At 36.2% G+C, this 24,575-nt stretch overlaps 1 protein-coding gene across 2 annotated transcripts; it reads left to right on the forward strand.

The window, feature by feature from the left end:
- Positions 1–11,165: 11,165 nt before the first annotated feature.
- On the forward strand, positions 11,166–24,345 carry DDL (SMAD/FHA domain-containing protein). Of its 2 annotated transcripts, none has more exons than XM_039041644.2 (11): positions 11,166–11,475; positions 12,026–12,534; positions 13,795–13,823; positions 14,390–14,456; positions 14,703–14,760; positions 14,896–14,988; positions 21,446–21,560; positions 21,660–21,707; positions 21,800–21,845; positions 21,939–22,009; positions 24,053–24,345. In XM_039041644.2, the coding sequence occupies exons 2-11, from the start codon at positions 12,034–12,036 to the stop codon at positions 24,090–24,092; spliced, it is 1,068 nt and encodes a 355-aa protein (XP_038897572.1). In that variant the 5' UTR covers positions 11,166–11,475; positions 12,026–12,033; the 3' UTR covers positions 24,093–24,345. The 2 variants fall into 2 exon arrangements, with proteins under 2 accessions (XP_038897572.1, XP_090174076.1); XM_090317950.1 differs by having other exon boundaries at positions 11,343–11,475; positions 12,026–12,541.
- The last annotated feature ends 230 nt before the right edge of the window (positions 24,346–24,575 follow it).

Raw genomic sequence — 24,575 nt, forward strand, 5'->3', positions numbered from 1 at the left:
AGGCAGGGCAGCGTTGAACAAGCGTTGCAACGTTTTCCCATGACGCTGCAAGACAAAGAGCTCATGGAAATAGGGCAGTGTCACAACGCTACGATTAGTGTTTCAGAAACATCGTATGAGCTATGGAGGCCAACCTTAAGAAACTGGAACCATGTTCAAGGTTAGGCCTATTTGTAGGCTATCCCAAGGGAACGAGAGGTGGTTATTTCTATGATCCTAAAGAAAACAAAGTGTTTGTATCAACAAATGCTACTTTTCTTGAGGAGAAGCACAAACCCATAAGCAAAATCGTGTTGAATGAACTTTCCAAAGAAACTACTGAATCTTCAACAAGAGTTGTTGAAGAGCTGGTACCTCAACAAGAGTTATTGAAGTAGGTTAATTTAGTAGATCAAATCCACCTCAAGTGTTGAGGGAACCTCTGCAGGGATGGAACCCCCGCGTAGTGGAAAAAATCAGATCTAACTCTATTTTTAATATCAAACAGAATTTGCATTAGAAAACAAACCTAGGCTAAACATATACTTTCAACAGTTAAAAAAAATATACCCTGTTGGTGAAAAACCTCTGTTGAAAATAAACGCAACACTCCCAAAAAGCCATCATTGGTATCCTCTGTTGGGTTTACTGAGGTTGGATAGTGGGATCCCCTATGCTTGGTTTGGGAGAAAGGGAGAAAATATTGAGAGAGAACTTTCTAAGTAGTGAGGGTTTTCTTTTTTCATTAAACCACACAAGTGAGTGTGAAAGTCAGAGGGAGAGGGAAAAAATCAGGGAGAATACTCCCTCTCCCCATAAATCTCGTAACTCCCCAACGTGGGGAGTTATATATTTTCCCTTCCCTTTTTTTTTAAAAAAAATTAATTATTAATTAAAATAAGCAAATCTAATTTTAATTAATTAAATAATAATAATAAATATATTTAATTTAACTAAATAAATTAAATCGAATTTAATTTATTAAAAAATTAAATTAAATAATTATTAATTAATAATAATTAAATATCTCCTATATTTAATTAAATGTGTATTAGAATCATATTCTAATACATCGCTCTGACATAACCTATAGTTTCAATTCAATTAATTTAATCAAATCATATTTAATTAAATACAATTAAATTAAAATAATTAATTTTGTAATTAGTTAATCATTAAATTAAATATCACATATTTAATTTAACCTTATAATTGAATCACATTCAATTATCTTTCTCTCATATAATCTATAATTTTAATGTGCATCTTATGTGCATTATTTTTAACCTATAGTTTTAATATGAAATGAATTCATATATTTGAAATCCTTCAAATATATAATTCTCCCATAAATTAATTTTTAAATAAAATAAAAAAATAAATTTATATCATAAAGTTTAATTAAATTATAAACTTTATATTATAATGTATCAACATACATTAAATTATTTTCCCTTAGTTAATTTGAACAATTCAAATTACTTTAATTTCCTCAATACCCTTTTTTGAGCTACCAGTGGGACCTAATGGACCTACAGATCAAAAGCTCAAACGATATGAGATTAATTGGCTAAACTCATTAACCGAGTTAATCAATATTCATTAATTGTGGGTATACTCCACTATAGACTCACAGTTGCACTCTTCTCACTGTAGATATATTTCTGTGTCCATGGATATAGACCAATAACAACAAGTTAGTCTTTCACGAGTATTCGTAACACCAGTTGGGTCAAATTACTGTTTTACCCCTAGGTTGCTTCTACATCCTTAAGTACCGATATTCCTCTAATGAACAACCTGTTTGTGGTCCAACCAACAAACAAAGATCCCTCTCAGGCCAATGAGATAGCAGGACCCTATGTCCAAGACCCAGAAACACCACTTAAGGGAACACTCATTTACTTTCCTTAAGCAGGAAAGGAGTGAATTCCATATTATGAAATTACGTTCCTAGCTATCCACTCGGTTTTGTCCCCAAAATGGTAGGCTTATTGAGTCGCGAGCCAGCCAATCTCACCCATACAAATCAAAGGACAATCCCTCGTGAGCAGAATTTCATAGCTCACTCAAGATTGAGACTAAGTTGCCTAGGTCATCCTAGTGAAATAGAAACCTAACTAGTCAACGGTGTTACAGCTAGGGGTTACTATTTTATGGTCCAGTCTCATGCAAAGTCATTGCATGGGATACCCCCACTCCCATGTCTTCTACACGAACACGTTGAATCATTGTGTTTGTATCAAAGACAAAGTAGGTCATATCCATAATGTTACAGGATAACGTACCCAACCTTATCCCCATATTATGGATTTTTTAGGTTGTATATTGAACAGTGATCCTTGTATGTCTACACATATAACTCAAGACTCATAAAACAACCCAGGATGTTAATTTATTGGATTCGAGTTATTTAGGCATGATTGACATAATATAAACAATAATGCTTTATTGAAAAACATCAATAATAATTTATTAATGAACAGTCAAAAGTTACATTTACTATCTACGAGTTTAGGGCATAAAACCTAACAACCTCGACGTAGTGGGAGGATTGCGAACCCATCTATTCGCTATATGGGTTTAACTAAAATTCTAGCTATGGTAGCTGATGGCGAGGTTGAGGATCCATTGTCTTACAAGAAGGCAGTGCAGGATGTTGACATAGATGAATGGATCAAAGCCATGGATCTCAAAATGGAGTTTATGTACTTCAATTCAGTTTAGGATCTTGTAGATCAACCTGATGGGGTTAAAACTATAGGTTATAAATGGATCTACAAGAGGAAACGAGGCGCTGATGGGAAGGTGCAAACCTTCAAGGCTAGACTGGTGGCAAAGAGTTATACCCAGGTAGATGGAGTCAATTATGAGGAGACTTTCTTGCCTGTTGCCATGCCGAAGTCTATCCAAATCCTCCTATCCATTGAATAATATTTTGACTATGAGATATGGCAAATGGATGTCAAAACTGCTTTTCTGAATGGCAATATTGAGGAAACCATTTATATGGTGCAACCCGAGGGATTCATAGTCCAAGGTCAAGAGCAAAAGGTTTGCAAGCTTAATTGGTCCATTTATGGACTGAAATAGGCATCACGATCTTGGAATATAAGGTTTGATACTGCGATCAAATCTTATGGCTTTGATCAGAATGTTGATGAGCCTTATGCCTACAAGAAGATCATCAACAGTTCAGTAGTTTTCCTAGTGTTGTATGTAGATGATATCCTACTCATTAGGAATGATGTAGGCTTTTAAAAGATTAAAATGTTAGCACGGTCTCACGCGTCGTATATTGACAAGATGCTTGTCAAGTATTCGATGCAGAACTCCAAGAGGGGTCTATTGTCTTTCAGGCATAGAGTTACTTTGTCTAAGGAACAGTGTCCTAAGACATCTCAAGAGGTTGAGAATATGAGATCAGTCCCCTATGCATCTCCGTGGGCAGTTTGATGTATGTGATGTTATATATTAGACCTGACATCTGCTATGCAATGAGGATAGTCAGCAGATATCAGTCTAATCCATGATTAGATCACTGGGCAGTCGTTAAGAATATTCTCGAGCATCTACAGAGAACGAGGGACTACATGCTTGTGTATGGTTCTAAGGATTTTATCCTTACAGGATATACAGACTCTAATTTTTAGACTGATAGGGCTTCTCGTAAATCCACTTAAGGATCAGTGTTCACTCTTTACGGAGGGGCAGTAGTATGGCGAAGCACCAAACAGAGGTGCATCGCAGACTCCAGCATGGAGGCTGAGTATGTAGCGGCTTGTGAAGCTGCTAAGGAGACCGTTTGGCTCAGGAAAATCCTGACTGATTTGGAAGTTGTTCCAAATATGTTAAAGCCTATCACACTTTATTGTGATAATAGTGGTGTTGTGGCCAATTCCCGTGAGCCTAGAAGTCATAAGCGCGACAAGCACATAAAGCGAAAGTATCATCTCATCCGAGAGATTGTACAACGAGAGGACGTGATTGTCCCAAATATAGCTTTGGAGCACAACATTGTTGATCCGTTTACGAAAGCCCTCACGGCTACAGTGTTTAAGGGTCATCTGCAAAGTATGGGTCTATGGGACAGACCACGGCTGGCTAAGGCAAGTGGGAGATCTTCTACTCAGTGTGTTATGCCCTGGTTTAATGTTTTGTGTACTTGTATTTTTATTTTCTTGTACATCCCACTAGCTTTAGGACAAGTGGGGAATTGTTGAGGTTGATGCCCTAAATCTCGTAGGGTCCTATAGTTTGTAAACATTATATGAACAAACTCTTATGTGATTAATAATATGTGATATTTTTATTCACTTTGTCTATAAAATATGTGATATTTTAGTTGCATTAACCACAAACCAATAAACTAACATCAAAGGTTATCGTTGTAACTTAAACATATATGTGGGGACATACAGGTGGACCATGTTTAAGTGATAACCTAAATGGTTTGTGGTATATGGATAAGGCTGGGTACCTTATCCTTGTGACACTACGAGTATGGTCCGCTTTGTAAGTGTTACAAATGTTGTAAAGTGCTACAAATGATCTGATCCTGATCATTCATGTATTAGACATGGGAGTGGAGATATCTATACAAAGGAGTTTGTATAAGACCGGACCACAAAATGTTTAGTCTCATTATATAACATCGTTCATAATAGAAACTTTCATTTCACTAGGATGACTATACGTAACACGACCTTAATTCTAAGTGAGTTGTGAAATCCTGCCTATGAGAGTGGTCCTTTGATTTTTATGGGTGAGGATGGCCAGATTCCGACTCAACAAACCTACCATTTTAGAGATTTGTCTGATTGGGGAGTTGGGAACACAGCTATACAAGATGGAATTCACTCCTTCCCCGAATAAGTAAATAAATTTCTCCCTTAAGGGTTGATGCCGAGTCTTGAACAATGTGGCGCCACACCCTATCTTGGCCTGAGAGAGGTTTAGTCATAGTAGGATTATGATCTATTGTTCATTAGAGAGATTAGTGGTACTTAAGGAGTTAAGTGTAACTACAGGGGCAAAACGATAATTTGGCCTACCTGTACTTACGAGCAATTTGTGAAGGGTCATTGTACTGTTGATTGGTTATATCCAATGGACACAGAAATATATCTGTAGTGTGAAGAGTGCAACTGTCGGTCTTTAGTGGAGTGTCCGACAGTTAACGGAAGGTGGATAATGTAATTAAAGAGTTTAATTAATTATTCACGTACCGTTGGAGCTTCAATCTACAGGTCCATAAGGTCCCCTTGGTAGCTCAAAAGAATTTAGTTGAGAATAAGTTTTTAGGTTAATTTGAATTGTTTAAATTAATAAGAAAGAATTTAATTATATATGATATAATTAAATTGATTCAATTCTATATGATATAATTGTTATATGTATTTGATACATTATAGTTTAATTGGAGGAAATAAATATTTGAATGAGATTAAAATAGTTGTTAATTTTAATAGAAAAATGATTTATATTAAATGCCATAAAATAGAGAAAAAGAACTATGGTTTATATTGTATATGATACAATATTAAAACTATAGGTTATAAATATAATATGATAAGTTGGTTATCATATTTATTTATATATTTTATTATTTTGTATAATAAATCCTATTTTCTTTCTAACTACCTTAGTGGGTAGTTAATTGTTTTTTTTATGGCAAATGAAATTAAAAAAAAAAATTAGTTTATTTTCTTCCTTACAAAAAATCTACAGACAAGTGAGAACCTATGCGATAGAGATTATTCACTAAACGATTGAGAACTTTGTTGTACGATAGAAAGTCTTCAATCTTATTCCTCCTCCAAACTCAGCACATTCCTTACCAAAATAGTCAGAGCCCACTACTCATTGGTTCTCACCTTGAGAATATTGAGGACTCCCTGTGGTAATGTCTTCATACTTTTGGTTCGAGATTTCTTGAAGAGGGTCTCAAGTTTATTGTTGTTTGTTGAGTTCGTGACAGTTTGAGGGTTTTACAAGAAGAAGTGTTCTTCAAAGGTATAATCTCTTCAACTCTATTTCTCGTTTAAAAAGCATGATGTGATTTATTTAAGAATGCATATCTTGTATGCTTACTATAAATTTGTTTTTTCAATCAAAATGGAATTTGGACGATCCGCTTCCACTCAAGGATCTCCTAAAAATCGAGTTCCTTCATCACATACATTTTATGTGCCCACTGGAGAGTGCACTATCACCCTACATGACATAGAAGTGTTGTTTGGGTTACCTGTTGACGGCGAGCTAGTTACCGGAGTAATGTATGATGACTGGCTGAATATTTATCAACTGTTACTCGGTGTGACCCCACCTGCTAATAAAATAAAAGAATCGAGGTTAAGTTTAACATGGTTAGGAACATAATTTCGTGAGCTTGTTGATGATGCAGACGATAAAGCTGTTATGAGATATACACGAGCATATATACTATAGATGATGGGGATCAAGTCACTTCGTGCACTTAATGTTCCTACCATTGTTACCCAACCTCTATGATGCAGGATGATATTCTTAGGGTAGAGCATGTTTGGCATGACTGTATAGACAACTATGCAAAGCTATAAAAACCATCATTCATGAGATCGTTGGGCCTCTGATATTTTTGTAATTATGGGTTTGGGAACGATTTCCAATATTGGCTCCACAGCTCCACACATGTGAATGATGATCAATTAACTGGACGAGCCTACGGTTCTCGGTATGTTATTTAGATTTAATTTAATGTAACAAATATTTTTATATGACAGGTATAGTTAATTTTAGATCTAAAATATTGATTTGATAATATAGATGGAGAGACAAGTTTTGTGTAACTAGGTCGCTACACATGTAGTTAGTTAGTATAGATACATGTTTCATCTGCTTAAACCTGATCAGGTACATGAATACTGAACTCAATTAAATTTGTTTATACATATTTTTAGTGTACCTGTCTTTAATATTTTTAATATAATATTTAATGTTTCGTATTATTTGGTAGCTTTACAAAGTTGTCATGGATACTTTGCCTAATTTCTCTACAAATGGTCAACATATATGGCGGATGATAATCCCTCTCATATGTTTTCACATCGATGAGTGGCAAGGGTGATCAGACAATTTGATCTCCAACAAGATATCCCACCAGAATGCAATACTGAACCTTTACTGCATGACATCGACCTAAGAATTGGAGACTGATATGAAAAAGTTGCACATTTGTTAGTGCAATCGCACTATCATGCAAGGTTTATTGTAACGAGGTATCCAATTAGGCAATTTGACAAGGATTGTTGGGATTCATGTCCTAATTCTCCCAGAGTCTCGTAGTTTTTAAACTGTACACATTGTTATGAATAAAATAAGAGTTATATTATTTTGCATTTACTCATATCTAATAAACAAAGCTCCATGGTTATTGTATGAAAACGTAAGCATGTATATGAGATATACAAGTGGATCATGCCTTAAGTGATAACCTAGAAAGGTCTGTAGTATAAGGATTAAGGAGGGATACCTGATCCTGGTGACACTATGGATACGACCCGCTTTGTAGAGGTTTACAAATGTTGTGTACTATAGATGGTAAATCCTGACCATTCATGTGGAGATATGCGAGCGGGGATGTCCTATATAAAGAATTTGTATAAGACCGGACCATGAGATGACTAGTCTCTTTACATAACGTCGTTAATAATTGAGATTTACATCTCACCTAAATGATCGTAGGTGACATAACCTTAATCTTGAGTGTTTTGGGAACTCCTGCTTTTGAGGGTGATCCTTTGATTAATATGAGTGAGAGTGGCTAGATTTCCAACTCAACAAGCCTACCCTTTTAGAGATTTGATGTAGAAGTTGGGAATTTAGTTACACAAGATGGAATTCACTCACTCCCCGAACAGGGGTAAGTAGATAGATTGCTCCCTTAAGGGCTGATTCCAGGTCTTAAACATAGTGGCCACAACTTCTCTTTGGAATAGAGGACTCAGTCATAGTAGGATTATGACTTATGTTCATTAGAGGGATCAGTGGTACTTAAGGAGTTAGATGTAACTACAGAGACATAACAATATATTGGCCCAGCTGTACTTACGAGTGATTTGTGAAGGGTTATCGCACTGTTAATTGGTTGATATGGACACAAAATATATATGTGGTAAGGAGAGCATAGTTGTCGGTCTTTAGTGGAGTGTTCGACAGTTAACGGATGGTGGATCTCGTGACTAAAGATTTTAGTCAGTTTCTCACGTATCGTTGGAGCTTTAAACTACAAGTCCATAAGGTCCCAGTAGCTCAATGAATTCAAGTTGAGAATCAGTTCTTGGTGTTGATTTGAAATGTTCAAATTGACAAGTGGAAATTCAATTATATATGATATAATCGGTGTGATGTATGAGATACATCAAGTGGAGGATTAATGTAAATGTGATTTACATTAAGTACCATAAAATAGAAAAAGAACTATGGTTTATATGTTTCATGAGATGAAATATTAAAACTATAGGTTATAAATATAATATGGTAAGTTGGTTATCATATATATTTATAATAATACTAATTATTGGATAATTATCTCTTTTTCTCTAATAACCAATTGAGTGGGAGGTTATTGGCGGTTTTATGGTAACCGTGAGATAAAAGGAAAAATGTTTTCATACATTTAGATGAGTTGCTTAATTCGGAAAGAAACACACGGATTGCTATCAAGTGAAAGTGTTTCACTAAACGACAATTCATAGAAAGACTAAACAATCGTGGAGTGTCACTATACGATAGTTCACTCAGCTGATCATAGCTAAACGATCACAGGGTATTGTCTATACGATAGGCTTCCTTCTTCTACACGATTGAGCATTCGTCTATACGATAGACACTTCTCATCTCCCACTTGCTCAATCGTCTACACGATTGTTGTTCCTCCAGTCTCTTCCTCTAACCAAGTCCATACAGAGCCACACACTTCTAGATTCTCACACTGAGAATACCAAGGTAACCATCGTGGTGGTGTCCTCACTCAACTTGACTGAGTTTGAGGTTTTGGAGGCCGTTCGTTGTGTGTTCGCGTTGTTCGTGTGGTGGTTGCTGTTTGATCGTGTTGTGTTGCGGTCGTTGTCTTTGAACGTTCACGTATTGTTGTCTTGGAGACTGATTGAGCGTTCGTGATCGAGTGAGTCTAAAGAATGAGTCTTCAAAGGTATGTACAATCTTTCCCTTGATTATCTTATAAGCATGCTGTAATTTCATATTGTGCTTGACCTGTTAGTTTTCATTTTGTGACTGTAATTGTTTATGTTCAATTTCGAATAGAATTTGGAACAATCATTCTGCTGCTCATGGAAATCCTCATGTCTGATTTCCTTCAGATGCAACTCAAAATTACATCAGTTGGTATAATATTATTACAAGGCACTACATTACTCGTCTGGGAGCAATTGAGGGCCATCTGGCACATAATTAAATATTGTCTAATTATTTTTAATTTAAATTTGTTTTAAATATTGTTTAATTTTTTTATAAGTCACAGAGATTAACACAATAGTTGCCTTCGTGATGTTGCAAATGATTTAAATCAGGTCCTTACTGTATACAGTAATAATGAGGGCTATATGGAGGAGATACGTTATATGTACGATATACCTATTGCTCTCCCACCAATTTCTAGGCGTAGAGGACATGCTCGAGTAGAAGAAGATGAGTTCGATGAGGTCGACCACAATGTGGAAAAATTGCCTCCTATGACACAGATGCAAAGCTAGACTGATTGATAGGAGACAATTCTTCCACATGATTGATAGGAGACAATTCTTCCACATTATGGTTGACCTCATCGAACTTATCTTCTTTTCTTGAGCATGTAAAGTATTATAAATTATATAATAATAGAAAATAATAGTTATACACAATTTTTTAACAAACATGTTCATAAATTGAGTTAATTATATATAGTTTTATGGTTTATACATATAGTATTAAACAAATTTAAAATAATTTTTAAAATAGAATCCAACTTTTGAGTCTACTACCAAACATACATGTGAAAACATGAAACATAATTCTATATTCATTCTGTTGAATCCCTTTTTAATTTATGTTTTTAGATTCTCTATCACATGTACACTTATGAATCCTCTTTTAAATAATTAATTTCTCATGAAAAATTCTTAAACTACTTAAACTGAAATAAAATAAAATTTCATATTAAGTTATTTAAGTATCGGTTGGTAACCATTTAGTTTTTGGTTTTTATTTCTAAAAATTAAGCATGTTTTATCCACATTTCTTGCATCTTTCTTAAATATAATGGTTGAATTCTTAGCCAAATTCTAAATTCCAAAAACAACTTTTTGAAAATTACTTTTTTAGTTATCAAAGTTTGGCTTTTCTTAAACTATTGGTGAAAAATAGATAACTAAGGAAGAAATTTGAAGGTGGAAATAGTGTCTATATGCTTAATTTTCAAAAACAAAAACAAAAAATAAATTAGTTACCAAATGAGACCTTAATTATCCATACATCATAGTTTGAAAATTGTTCAATCATATCAATTATTCCATGCAATATAGATATATGTAAACATGAGTTTAAAATTATTCAACCATATGCATATCTTTTTGCAAAAAACTCTCCGTTTCTAACCTTTAATGAGGTGTCATTGCTAAGCATTTGATTCTAATTTTAGATAAAATTATAAATTTAGTTCATGAAGTTGGATGTTATATGTATTTAGTCTCTAATTTCTAATGTTTGTGATCGAATAGAGTAAGATCACAATTAAAGTAGATGGAAAATAATAATAATGAAGAAGAAAGGAGAGAATAACATAGAGTTATTTTACGTAGAAAATCTCTAAACATAGGCAAGCTCTCTTATAAAAAGAAACTCTTCCTATTTTATCTCACTCACTTGTTATAGATTTTGGGATGGCTTGACAACCATGGATCTCCACCTATTTATAGAAAAAAAAACATAGTCATCAAGCAAATCGGCTTCAATAGATGTGAAGAATCCAATAGCTTCCATTTGTACTTGATCAATGTAAAAGATAAAAATCTTGGACAAAGTATAAGATCTAATTATCCAAAATTATCACCGAAAAACTTCTTGAATAATAAGGAATTTTCTTGATAATTTATCCAATAGACTCATTTTATACGTGAGACCCATCGGCCGGCTGGTATCCGCCGACCATTGCACGGACGATCTGTGAACTGCGGCCCAAATGAAGAAAGTGGTAGAAGCCCAAGTTTGCAGGCCGAACAACAGTATTCCGACGTGTCGTCTTTCAACTGGTTGCTAGAAATATTACTCGTCACATCAGCTGAGCTCCGAAAAGGAAAACCCCCAAATTGTCTGCCTAAACCCTCACAGTTCTGATTTTCTTCTCAAGACGGAAAATTCTGCTCTGACGAACCCAAGCCCTAGCGTGGAGCACAGAACCTTCAACCGCCCATTTCTCCTGCTTCACTCTCACTCTCATTTCTCTACGCCATTGAGCCGGTAAGCCGACTGCTCCGTTCTTTTCTGGGAAAATGGAAAGCCATTGACTCTAGAATCGAAAAATGTTGTTCCATAGAGGAATGGGGGTGTTGGAAGTCTTGCGATCATGTAGGCACGAATTTGAGGGTGTCTTTTTGTATGGATTTAGTTGCACGCTAGTGAAAATTTGCTTTGGTAATGCTAATTGGGGGAAAATTTTTGTTTACGCGACTCGTAAATCACATTTTTTTCTTCTTTAGAATTCGGAAAATACTGGTTAAAAAACCATCTTCCGTGAATCAGTTGACTGAATCTCGAATGAGCTTGTTTTCAGTTTATCTGTTGATTTAGGTGAGTTGGAGCTTCTAGCTCTCGCTTTCAGGTTATCGTTGCCTGTAACGTATAGCTAATAAATTTACTACTTGTTTGTTCCCGAAGAACTTTTGAATTTGTGGATTATGTGTATTTTACAATAAACTTACTTCTAGATTAGACTGATATTCTCAGTGTTATTATGACCTTCCTTGAACAAGATTTGGTCTATAACTGGCATGATGATGTTGTCTTTCAGACAAACAAATGGGACGAAATGTTTCGGATGATTCAGAATCTCCAGTTAGGGTGCGGCGATCTTCTCCTAGAAGGAGTCCATCCCGCAGAGGAAGATCACCTACTCGCCACAGGAGCTCCCATAATGGCAGTTCTCCAGCAAGAGACAAGCATTATAGTCGTGCTAAATCTCCAAAGCATGGGAGGTCAAGTTCTCCACGAACTCGGTCTCCTTCTCCAAGGTCAAAAAGGTTGAGGAGAGCTGCTGAAAAAGCTTCGGAGAAATCAAGTGATAGAGATCATGAAAGGAACCGTGGCAGGGGTAGTGATAAAGAAGCTCATCGGGAAAAAGTTTCTGATAGGGAATTAGGGGGAGAGAGAAAGGAGAGGAGTTCTAGACAGGATGTTAAGGATGGAAAATCTTCCAGGTCAAGACATGGGAATTCTTCCTCTCCATCAGAACGCCACCATAGGAGCCGCCATAGATCCCCATCGCCCCAACCAGGCTCTGATGCCAAAAATCATGATGAGGTGTCTGGTGATTTCTACTACTCAGAATCTGATATCTTAAGTATCTGTTTATCTAAAATGTGCAATTCTATTATAATTGTAAAATGAGCACGTTTTTCCTTTTTTCCTCTTGTAAATTTCAATGCATTAATTTTGGTACTAAAGCAAATGTATCCTCCTAGCAGAGCATGGGGAAATTGTCAGAAATTGCCTCCTCAAGTTTTCATCTCTTAAAACTAGCACATTTTTTGAAAACTCGTTACAATAGTTTTTCTTGGTCCATCTTGCCTAAGATCGACCACCGAGATTTACATAAAAATTTTACTTTTTCTAACTTATCAATTGTTTTGTGCTTTCTCGGCGAATTCTTAGGTAGTAAACACTGAGATTTTATCAATTTTTCTAAATGTTATGTAATCTTTCCAACTTTTATATCAAATCTTACCTGAATTTTCCAATCTTTCAGCCCAAAGATCAAATTTTGCCAAAAATTGAGTAAGACTTGGGAGATATAAAGAATCTTGGTGTATCTCGGGCAAAATTAACACAAAGATTCTATATATTTGGGCGTTCTCTGTGAAGTCTCGGACAGATTAACACTGAGATTCTTTATATTTTCCCAAATCTTAATTTTTATTTGCAAAATTTTATCTTTTACAAAATTTAAAAATCACAGCGTATTTGAGATCCATCTGAAAAATGATAATTGGTAAATTATTTGAAAATTCATATAATTGTGGAAACAAAAATTAGGGTAAAGATTTGAAAAATTATGTAAAATTTTGATATAAGATTCGGTAAAAATAATTGAATTTGGAGAAAATTTGAAAAGATATAAGATTTGGAAAGATTATATAATATTTGAAAAAATTAGTAGAATCTCGGTGTTAATATTGTCCGAGATTTCACCGAGAAGGCTCAAAACAATTTAAAAAAAGTTAATTTTTAAACTAAATTTTGGTGGCCGATCTTGCCTGAGATGGACCAAGAAAAACTAGTTTAATGAGTTTTAAAAAAGCGTGCTAGTTTTAAAAAGTAAAAACTTGATAGTGTTATTTTTGACAATTTCCTCACAGCATGTAATATTTAGCTTGGTGATGCATTTCTTCTTTTGCCCATCTTTGTTGAACAAAGCTTAATTCTTCATAAGGTGTTTTAAGTAGTTAGCATTTTTGTTTGTTTGTTTGTTTTTTCTCCTTTTTTTAATTTTATGTAGTAGCAGTTATCTTTGCTTTAAAATTTATATGGAGCACAGCACCTAATTGTCATCTAACTTTCCAGGGGAGAAATTCAAGAAGAGCTGAAAGCCGGTGAGCTGCTTTTGCAACCTTTTATTCATAAGCAAATAAAAATTTGGTTTTGTAACGTAAGCATAATTTCTCTGGATAGGAAATCCTCCAATTAAGCAAGAATATTGTTATGACATGCTTCAGAATTGGAAAGATATGTTGCTTTTTTCGATGTACGAATGTTATGACTTATAATATATAATGTTTTTGTAGTCTTGATCGCTTCTTTTTTAGTACTTAACTAGCCAAAATATTGTTGACCAAAAGGTTGATGCTTCACTAATTTTCCATCGCAACTCCCATGTCTTAATGTACCATACATCTCATACTATTGTCTGGATCTATTAGATGTTATTGACTATTGGGAAGCCTGGGAACTTGGCCTAGTATCCAGTTCAGTCAAATTACTGAATATATAAAGAAAAATTGAAATTATAATGAAATTCTGTTCTAATAGTTGATGAAGAGGACCAAACTTTTAACATCAGATTTGCTTGGCTATCTTAGATTCCCTCGGTTGTACTGAGAATCATCTATATCTATTGCCTCGCAGCTTCTCATTAGGTTCTGATTATTTGCATGAGCAGGAGTGATGACGATGATTCAGTGGCAAAGATGAAGGCTGCCGAGCAAGCTTTAGAAGCTAAGCAGAAGGTGTGTTTTAGCCTTGGCTTGCTAGGCTCTTGATGATAAGATGTTTTAGGGGACAGCATGTAATTTTTTGTCAGCGTTCTTATCTTATATATCTTTGTCCTTTACCTGCCCATGTGAATGTCATCACATCTCTTTGAAATTTCCTCTGGAAACTGCCTTCAGTTTGCAATTTTATTTTATTTTTTTGAATTGTTTGTTTATCAGTAGTAGGGTAAGTTTTGTTTTGTTTTCTATTTTGGTTTGCAGGACAAACCTTCTTTTGAGCTTTCAGGAAAGCTTGCAGCAGAAACTAATAGAGTTAGAGGTGAGATACTTGAATATCTTTATTCTTCTTAAAGTAATGTTGTTGGGACACTTATGCACTTAGTCCCATAGAAATTTCTTTCCTGTATGATGCTTTGTGTTGAGACAGATTTCTCAAGAAGCTTTCATTTGTTAGGTATTACGTTGCTGTTTAATGAACCTCCAGATGCTAGAAAACCTGATGTAAGATGGCGGCTTTATGTTTTTAAAGCTGGAGAAGTGCTGAATGGTAGGGCCTTTTGATTTATGCAGTCTATTTGTCTTCATTGCATACTTCCACATGTGGTTTCATCTTTTGGTGTTAATGGGTAGTGGGTAATTGTTAGGTATCTACTCCTACACTCAGTAAAACCCAACAAGACACATATATATATATAGAAGAAACAGAGTAAATATCACTCTGAGCTTATATTGATATCACTAGATAAAAGGACTATCTGCAGTATTTCACCAAAACGGAAATGTATACTTAAATGGAGACAATTAACAAGTACGATGACAATTCAGAAAAGATACTAAGAAATCATGGAAACCCAACACATTCGAGAGAGTTGGAATTCTCTCCTGCCAAAAGGACCTGTAGCCTTTACTCTAAAAATAACCTGACCTCTGCTCCTCACGTCATTCATTTTTTAAGCTCCTCTCGTGGTCCCACTTCTAACAAACTTAATGTAATTCCTCCCTTCCCATATTCCCGTGTGTTTTCTCTTTTCTGCCCCTCCTCTTATCTGTATGTAATATTGGAGGTCTTACAATACCCTCCCGCTCAAAATACACCTTGTCCATTTGACTAACCATTCGTTGGTTGTCAATTCACTATTCCAGCACACTCCTAAAATGGTTTCAGGCATTACTTGGAGCTCGAATTCTTCCATTAGAATAGGGGGATGATGTTGAATTTGAACCCACTGTCCTACTTTCTTCTTGAGTTGAGAAATATGAAATATATTATGAATAGCAGCTTCAGGAGGAAGATCCAATTTGTAACCCACCTCTCCAATCCTCTCTGTTATCTTATAGGGACCATAGAACTTGGGGGCAAGCTTCTCACATTTTTTGCTGGCCAAGGAACGTTGTCTATATGGACGAAACTTCAAAAAAACCTCATCTCCCACCTTAAAGATCAGTTCCCGTCTATGTTGATCAACTTGTTTCTTCATTCTATTTTGAGCTATCACTAGATGCTCCTTCAATGCGTTTAAAGCCAGATCATGGTACATGAGTTGTTGCTCCACTGCATCATTAGTTGTTTTCTTTTCTCCATAAGAAATAATGGGAGGCAGTATTCTGCCAAAGACAATCTGATATGGAGTGGTCTTGATTAAAGAATGGAACGTGGTATTTACCAAAGTTCTGCCCACAGTAGCTATTTACTCCAATGCAACGGTTGTTCATTACAAAAACATAAAAATGTCTCGAGACAACGGTTTACAGGCTCTGTTTGCTCATTAGTTTGAGGATGAAAAACAGTGCTTCTTTTCAACTTTGTTCCCCACATTGCAAACAATTTTTTCCAAAAATGGCTCAAATTTTTTTTATCCCAATTGGAAATGATGGACTTTGGAATGCCATTATGGCGAACCACCTCCTGCACGAATAATTCTGCCACCTGTTTGGCGGAGAAAGGGTGATGAAGTGATATAAAATGAGCATATTTGCTTAGTCGGTCGACAACGACCATGATAACATCGACGCCTGCTGTCCTAAGCAACTCCTCGATGAAATCCATTGATAAGTCTTCCCGGATTTGGTCAGGATTGGCAAAGGTTGCAATAGCCCTGCTGGATGTAAAGCTTTTGTTTTACTTCTCTGACATGTTTCACAACTCTACATATTTCTTTACATCGGATTTCATCCCTTGCCAATAGAGTTCCCTTGTCAGTTGCTTATAAGTTCATAGGAATTCCGAGTGTCCTCCCAAAATGGAGTCCTGGAAAGTGTGAAGAATGGCTGGAATTAAAGACAATGTCCCGGATAAGACTAACCTTCCTTTATGAAGTAGTTTTCCTTGGTGCAATTTATACTTTGGTTTTCCCTCTGGTCTATTTTCAATATCGCTATAATTTTTTGAAGATCAACATCATTTTTGACTTCTTTGAGAACTATCTCGACATCTAATAATGCTGACACAGACATGGTATAAATTTCAGCAGAAGGTGTTATGCGGGACAAGGCATCAACAATCTTATTTTGAAGGCCAAAGTGATATATTATCTCGTAATCATATCCAAGCAATTTAGTAAGCCATCTCCGATATTGGGGCTGTGCTTCCCTTTGTTCGATCAAGAATTTCACAGCTTTTCGATCTGAAAGTATTGTGAATTTATTGCCTAGCAAATAGTGTCTCCATTTTTGCATCGATAGCACCATCGCCATTAATGCCCTTTCATAAATGGACTTTGCTTGTGAATGAGCTGACAATGCTTGGGGTTTCGAATTCCATGATAATATTGCTCCTAACCCAAACCTCGAAGCGAGAAATCGATTGCTTTCTTCCATGGGAAAAGACATCACTGACCAAGGACAAGGGATGTGTCAGCGAAGTCAATGCTTGTGAATGAGCTGATAGTGCTTGTCCTCGATTGCTTTCTTCCATGGGAGAAGACATCAGCTGTGGTCAATGCGGGGCCCCCTCAATGCCACCCGAGTATCTCCCATGGGAAAAGACATGGTCAGTGATGGCCAATGCGCCCTCATAAATCCCGTGGTATAAAGCCACTGCATCCCTAGAACCACATCCATGCAACCCAGATCGATTGGCAAGAAATCAACTGTAACTATTAGATCCGGTAAATTGATCACCACCGCTTGGCAAATGCCTTTACCATTGACTTCCTCCCCATTTCCAACCAGCACCCCATATCGAGTGGTTTTTGTCAATGGCAACTGTAGCTCCTTGACGATTTTTTGATGAATAAAATTATGGGTTACCCTGCAATCGATCAATACTATCACCTCTCTGCCTTTTGCTGTCCCTTTTAATTTCATCGTCCCCTTCTTAGAAGTCCAAGTAGCGATCGTAATGAAACCTCCACACTTTCATCTATCTCCAACACTCAGCTCGGGATTTACTTCGGTTCTTCGGTTTCACCTTCATTGTCCCTCTCTTCCCCGTTTTCCACGATTTTCGCTAAACTTGCAACGGTGTCCTTGCGAATATTTGTCATTGCATTGGAAACACATACCCTTGTCCAATCTTTCACGGTACTCACTATTGGATAGCGCTTCACCAATTGGTCCTTCTTCATGTAATTTCCTTTGATTGGAATCGTAACCTACTTCATCGCACCGATTTTAGTCTCCTTAGGGTTCACCCTCGCCGTATACTTACCTTGGGTTTTATTTCCATTCTGGGCCTCTCCCTTGCCCGGCTCAACAATGCCTAACTCGCCCAAGGCCATTTTCAGAGCCATATTCCTGTCGTTTACCAATTGGGCCTCCTTTATACAACCCTCCAAGCCCACCGGATGACAGTTGATAACTTCCGCTTGGATCGACGGTTCAAGGCCGTTCTAGAACGCATCCACCAGCATACCCTCCACCATGTCAGGAAGCGGAGCTGAATATGATACAAATTTCTTGACATAGTCTGCATATGACCCATCCCGTTTGATCTTAATCAACCTTGCTCCCGAGTTGCCTTCCATGGTTGGTCTGAAATGCTCAAACATTCTCTTCTTCAGATCTTCTCATGTGTTTATCGGCTTTCGAGTATGGCTCTAGTGGAACTAATCAACTTTGTTCGAAGCAAAACTCACCACGGCTACCTTCAATTTTTCATCATCGCTTAGCTCATGAATTTCGAAAAAATGTTCTGCTCGATAGACCCACAATTCTGGATTTTCCCTCGCAAAAATCGGCATCTCAAGTTTCTTATATTTGTTTTTATTCGATCCTCCATTCCCGGCATTCTGAGTTGATTCCCCCTCTTCATACATCTTTCCCTTCATTTTCAGCTGCGATCCCTCAGATAGCATCGATTCTTCATTCTTCTTAGTTGAAGTATTCTCTCGTACCTCCTCAGTAAGTTTCTCAATGCTTTTACAAAGGTTGGAGATCATATCCTTCAACCCATTCAATTCCTTCTCCATCGCCTCCAATTTCTCTTCAAGTTGTTTTTGAGTCATTTTTCTTGTATGCCCCAAGATTGATGGCTCTGATACCGATATGTTAGGTATCTACTCCTGCACTTAGTAAAACCCAACAAGACATATATGTGTGTGTGTATAGAAGAAACAGAGTAAATATCACTCTGAGCTTATATTGATATCACTAGATAAAAGGACTATTTGCCGTGTTTCACCAAAACGGAAATGTATACTCAGATGGAGAAAATAACGAGTATGATGACAATTGAGACAAGATACTAAGAAATCAAGGAATCCCAACGCATTTGAGAGAGTTGGAATTTTCTCCTGCCAAAAGGACCTGCAACCTTTACTCTAAAAATAACCTGACCTCTGATCCTCACGTCATCCTTTTTTTAAGCTCCTCTCAGGGTCCCCACTTCTAACCAACTTCATGTAATTCCTCTCTTCCTATATTCCCGCGTGTTTTCTCTTTTCCGCCCCTTCCTCTCTTCCTATATTCCCGTGTGTTTTCTCTTTTCTGCCCCTCCTCTTATATGTATGTAGTATTGGAGGTCTTACAGTAATCCACATTTTGTGATGGGGCATGCAGCAAAGTCCTATTTGTGGTCTAACATATGTGAGTCCAATACTTTTGTCAATGGAAAGCATATATATTATTGTCTTCTTCCTTCTACTTAGTAAAATATATGTAATTTGTTACCCTTGTAACTCACTCACTTTAATTGCTGATATATTTTCCACCATGGGTTGGCCTAATAGTCCATAAGGGAAATGAAAATTTAAATGGTTGATTGATTCTCAAAATATTTCATTGAATAAAGGTACGATGAGACGTGAGGATTCTTTTATTTGTGTGAACTGGAGGTTTTTATTTATTATTTGTAATCAGCAGTTTGCGTTAGTTTACTTTAAAGTCGAGGTCGACAGTACAGGGGGATTATTGTCTGAAAATGTTATTTTCTTTTGCTCTCTGGTTTTATTTTATTTTTTATCTTTTGTGACATTAGAGTAAAATTAAAATTGTGTGAATATTTAGAAGAAAACCAAATAAAAGGTAGAAATTATTATAAGAAATGATTCCTTGTTTTTTTTTTAAAAAGGAAACACCACTTTTCATTGATGAAGTGAAAAGAGACTAATGCTGGAATTACAAGAAACTACTAAAAATAGGAAATAGGGATCATCAGATGCACTTGGCTATCTCAACTAGGTTGACATGCCCATAGCATCCTCATCATACCCCAAAACGAACATTTCAAATATAATAGAAAACCATATGTTTAAAAATACCATTACATAGAATGAATGAAAGCATTCTAATTAAGACAAATATCTTGAATAGAATAATCCAAAAAATTCTTGGAAAGTGAACACCAAGAAGAAGCTTTAACTCTTGCAATCTCATAATGGTCAAACCATTGAAGAGACTTTCCTTGATAGATACGCTGATTTCTCTTAAACCAAATTCCTGTCAAAACTGCTTCAATTGCATTAATCCATAACTAAAGCGAGTGAGCTTTTAAAAAAGGACCGATGATAAGCTGAGCTACATGTCCTTGAAAACATTGCTGAAAACCCAATGAAGATTAAATGTTGCAAACAATTTCCTCCATAATTCCAAAGAGTAATGACATTCAAAGAAGATATGCTGGCTGTCTTCAGAATTCTGCACACACGGGGGCAGATTGAGGGCAAAAGATAATGGTTTGGCAGCTTCCTTTGAAGATTTTGTGAGCAATTGAGAGAACCATAAATCATTACCCAAATTATAAGATTTATTCTCCTTGGACAGCTTGATTTTCATAAGTTTTTGTACAACAGACTGTCTATTGGTGAAGATGAATTTAAATGCTTGAATAATGATTTCACCGAAAAAGCACCTGAAACATCTAAAGACCAAGACCTACAATCTTGCCCATCAACTATCCTTTTACCTTCTAATAAAAGTAAAAGATTTTGAAAATCTTGAATTTCATCATCTTTTAGTAATCTTTTGAGAGTAATTGACCATGATAAAGTAGTTGAATTCCAATGTTGAAAAACTGAACTTTTAGGAGACAAGGTAATTCTATATAAAATTTTGGAAACAAAGAACTCAACCAGTTGTGATGCCTAAAAGAAATTTTAATGCCATTACCAAGTTTAAAAGATGCAACTTTTTGTCAAACTCGGGAAATAGTATCCAAGGACTTCTAAGACAACCCTTCTTTTCCAGCCATGTGCCATTCAAATGAATCACTACCACGAATACTTTTTACTACCTTAGACCAAAGAGCTTCTTTCTCATGCATAAACCTCCAACCTCATTTTGCCAACGGAGCCACATTTTGGTTTTTTGGATCACCGAAACCAAGGCCTCCGTGTTTTCTATACTCCAGTGGATGCAAAAGTTTTGAAATGTTTTATCCATGGCTCGAGGTCACACCTTGGAAGAGTTTGGAAGTTATTAACGAGTCTCCATTAGAAGGAACATGTACACAATCAATAATGGAAAATTAGTTATTTGTTTTATGTTTGAGCTCTTGATTTTAACGTCAGAATGCTTTCTGCATATACAATGTTGAAACTATGTTAACTTATCAGAATGAATTTTAGAGCCTCTTTATATACATCGTCAAAGCTGCTACCTATTTGGGAGAGAAAGAAGAGTGGCAGACATACCTACTGATCATCCGTCCTGCAGCAAGCAACATGCTGTCATCCAGTTTAGGTGGATCTGTTGTTAGCAGTTCTTTGTCCCTTCATGTAGATGGAATAGCATGTAATCATCCCCCCTCTCTAAACTCAATTTTGTTTTATTATCTTGTAGGCAAGTAGAAAAGGAGCAATCTGATGGTACATTGTCAAAGCAAGTAAGGTAAGAATATGCCATGACCAACGTGACGGGAAATATTCCAATCTCAGATTACTTTTATGTTATTCTTATTATTTTTACTTTTGTAATGGTAGGCCTTATTTAATGGATCTAGGAAGCACAAATAAGACTTATATCAACGTAAGCAACACTTCTTCATTCATTTTTTGTGCTTCATGACTTTGATGGTTGATTCACTCCATGATTTCTTTTATAATTTCTTTGAATTTGCAGGACGCTGCAATTGAACCTCAACGTTACTATGAACTTTTTGAAAAAGACACAGTGAGATTTGGCAATAGTAGGTAAGATATTAGTCAATATCTTGAACTTTCATTTTGTGTTCTAGATTCATTATTGGAAGTAGTATTAAAGATGTTCTAGTATATGGTTTTTCTGCTTCCATTGGTAATTTAGATAGACTGGACAGCGTTTTGATGTTTATGAAAAAGAACCACTTTCACTGAGAACAAAATGTAAGAATACAAGGGCAACGAATAAACAATCCATGAAAAGGGGGAGAATCCTCCATAAAAAGGGACTCCAACTATGCAAAATGACGCCTATATAATAATTGCAAAAAGCCTTCAAATTCGAAACCCACAAAGAAAAGAAACATGATAACACACAAGGGACCAAATCTCACCAAAGTCTCCACACCCCTAAAAACCCTATTGTTTCACTCATCCCACACCAACCACAAAATAGCACTCCGCAAGTAAAAGGAAATGACTCTTCTCCCAATTGGGTGGGTTGAGAAGGGATTCCTCAAGCAATGCACCCGCATCTCTGTGTTGAGCCCCTATAGCACCGAACGTCTGAAAAAAAGTCCCAAACCGAGCTGGAAAACTCACAACACCCAAGAATATGGTCAAGGTCTTCCTCTACCTTCCTACAAAGAATGCAATAGAAAGGACCCACAAGCGAGGGCATCTTCTTCTTCAGCCAATCCATCGTGTTAGCACGACCGTAAAGAACTTGGCAATTAAAGAACTTCACTTTCCTAGGAATCTTAATCCTTTACAACACCATAAAAAAAAAAAAAAACAAACCCAGGGGAGAAGGATCAATTAAATTACGAAAGGAAGATTTGCACTAGAACTCCAAAGGATCAGGATTCTAGAACCTCACATCACTTCTCCACGCCTAGAAAGGTGACCCTCAAGTAAGGAAAGAAGATCGACCACCTTTGTTGTTTTCCTATTGGAAAGAGCACGACGGAGCCCGAAAGAGAAGGAATACGAGCTCCTAGGCCACACAAGAATATTAACAATAAATTGGTTTTTGAGATCAGACAAATGATACAAATGGGGGAACAAGGAACATAGAGGCCTCTCCCCACCTAGTTGTCTTCCCAAAAATGAGTATCTCTCCCCTCCCCACCACACAACAAAGAAATTGAACAAAAGTAGGGAGCTCATTCGAGATAATCTTTCACAAGTTCTGATGAACGCCCTTAACCCCTTTAGATAGCCACTCAAAAGGGTGGGGACCATATTTACTAATAATAATCTTACGAGGGATCTTGGTTCAGAGATGAAATGCCAAAGCCATTTAGCTAACAAAGATTTGTTGTAAATTCTTAGATTCCCAAGCTCTAACCCACCCACATCAACGGACCTCCCAATAACCTCCCATCTTATCAAATGTGAACCTTTCCCTTTACCTTCGTCAATCCCTTCTCAGGGAAAATCACGCATCTACTTCTCTAAGCTCTGACATACTTTGCACGGAGCTTTAAAGAGGAAGAAAAAGTAGATAGTGATTCCACTCAACACAGATCTAATTAAAATAAGACGCCCTGCTTTCGAAAAGAATCCTTTTTCCGAGAGGCTAACCTACTTCGCACTTTATCTTGTGTCCAAAAAACCAACAGACTTAGGATTATAGCCAAGGGGTAAACCAAGATAGGAAGAAGGGAGATCACCAACTAACACACCCCGCCAACTTCGAACCTTTTGATGTTTCTGACGGACAGTTCTTGGCATGCAACTTCTTATTGAAACTATGTTATTTACTTACACGACATCGTACTTAAATTACTAATTTATTATTAACTTGTTAAACAATCTCCTTTTTGGTTCTAAAATAATCGAGCTCAATTGTTAACAACAATGACGGGAAATGACATTTGATCCTTAATGGAGAAGATTCTTATTGTATTGGATAGGGGCCTCTTTTATATACCTTTGGATGTTTCATCAATCAATGAAATAATTTCTTATACAAAACTAAAACACAAAAAAAGAAAAATACTGCTAAATTTTATTTTCTTTGATCGTTTGTTCTTGATGCACTCTGAATATTTTTGCCGCATTCATTTTTATTTATTTATATAATTTTTGCAGTCGAGAATATGTTTTGTTGCATGAGAAGTCAGCTGGATGATAAGCCTCAAATTTAATTTAGTGTCCGTCAGTCAATTCATCCAGTGGGGGATATGTTTGGTTTTCATTGAGGCTTCAGAGGTGTTCCCATCATCAGGATGTCGCGGGTAATTGGCAAACCATTTTAGATTTGTCTTTGTAATCAATACCTTCAAAGAAAGTATTTTTATGCTATGTCCTATTAAAAATGTCTTGAACTGAACTGATCAGTGATGCATTTTCAAGTCTATTAATAGTAAAATTTTGATATCTCATAACGCTGCCTACTTGCATCTCATAGATATAGACCAATAAGCCGCACTTCTTTGACAGTGATGCACTTTCAAGGCCTTTGATAATCATTTATTCAATCTATATTTGCAATGGCTTGGTTGTAGATTCATCCGAATTGGGGAAAAGTACACTTTTGATGCTGATAATTTCATTCAAGTTTGTATTCCAGAGGAATGAGAAAGTGTTTAAGAGGAGTGGAAAAATCTCGGTG

This window comes from Benincasa hispida, chromosome 9 (genome assembly GCF_027475165.1).
Source record: "Benincasa hispida cultivar pf3 chromosome 9, pf3_genome.v1.1, whole genome shotgun sequence".
Classification (NCBI taxonomy): domain Eukaryota; kingdom Viridiplantae; phylum Streptophyta; class Magnoliopsida; order Cucurbitales; family Cucurbitaceae; genus Benincasa; species Benincasa hispida.

What these genes read in the sequence shown, in the direction of transcription:
- DDL (XM_039041644.2), top strand. Translation starts at nt 12,034, where the DNA reads ATGGGACGAAATGTTTCGGATGATTCAGAATCTCCAGTTAGGGTGCGG. An exon ending in ACATTGTCAAAGCAAGTAAG is followed by an intron (nt 21,708 to 21,799) that starts GTAAGAATATGC and finishes TTGTAATGGTAG; the next exon opens with GCCTTATTTAATGGATCTAG. An exon ending in CAAATAAGACTTATATCAAC is followed by an intron (nt 21,846 to 21,938) that starts GTAAGCAACACT and finishes TTGAATTTGCAG; the next exon opens with GACGCTGCAATTGAACCTCA.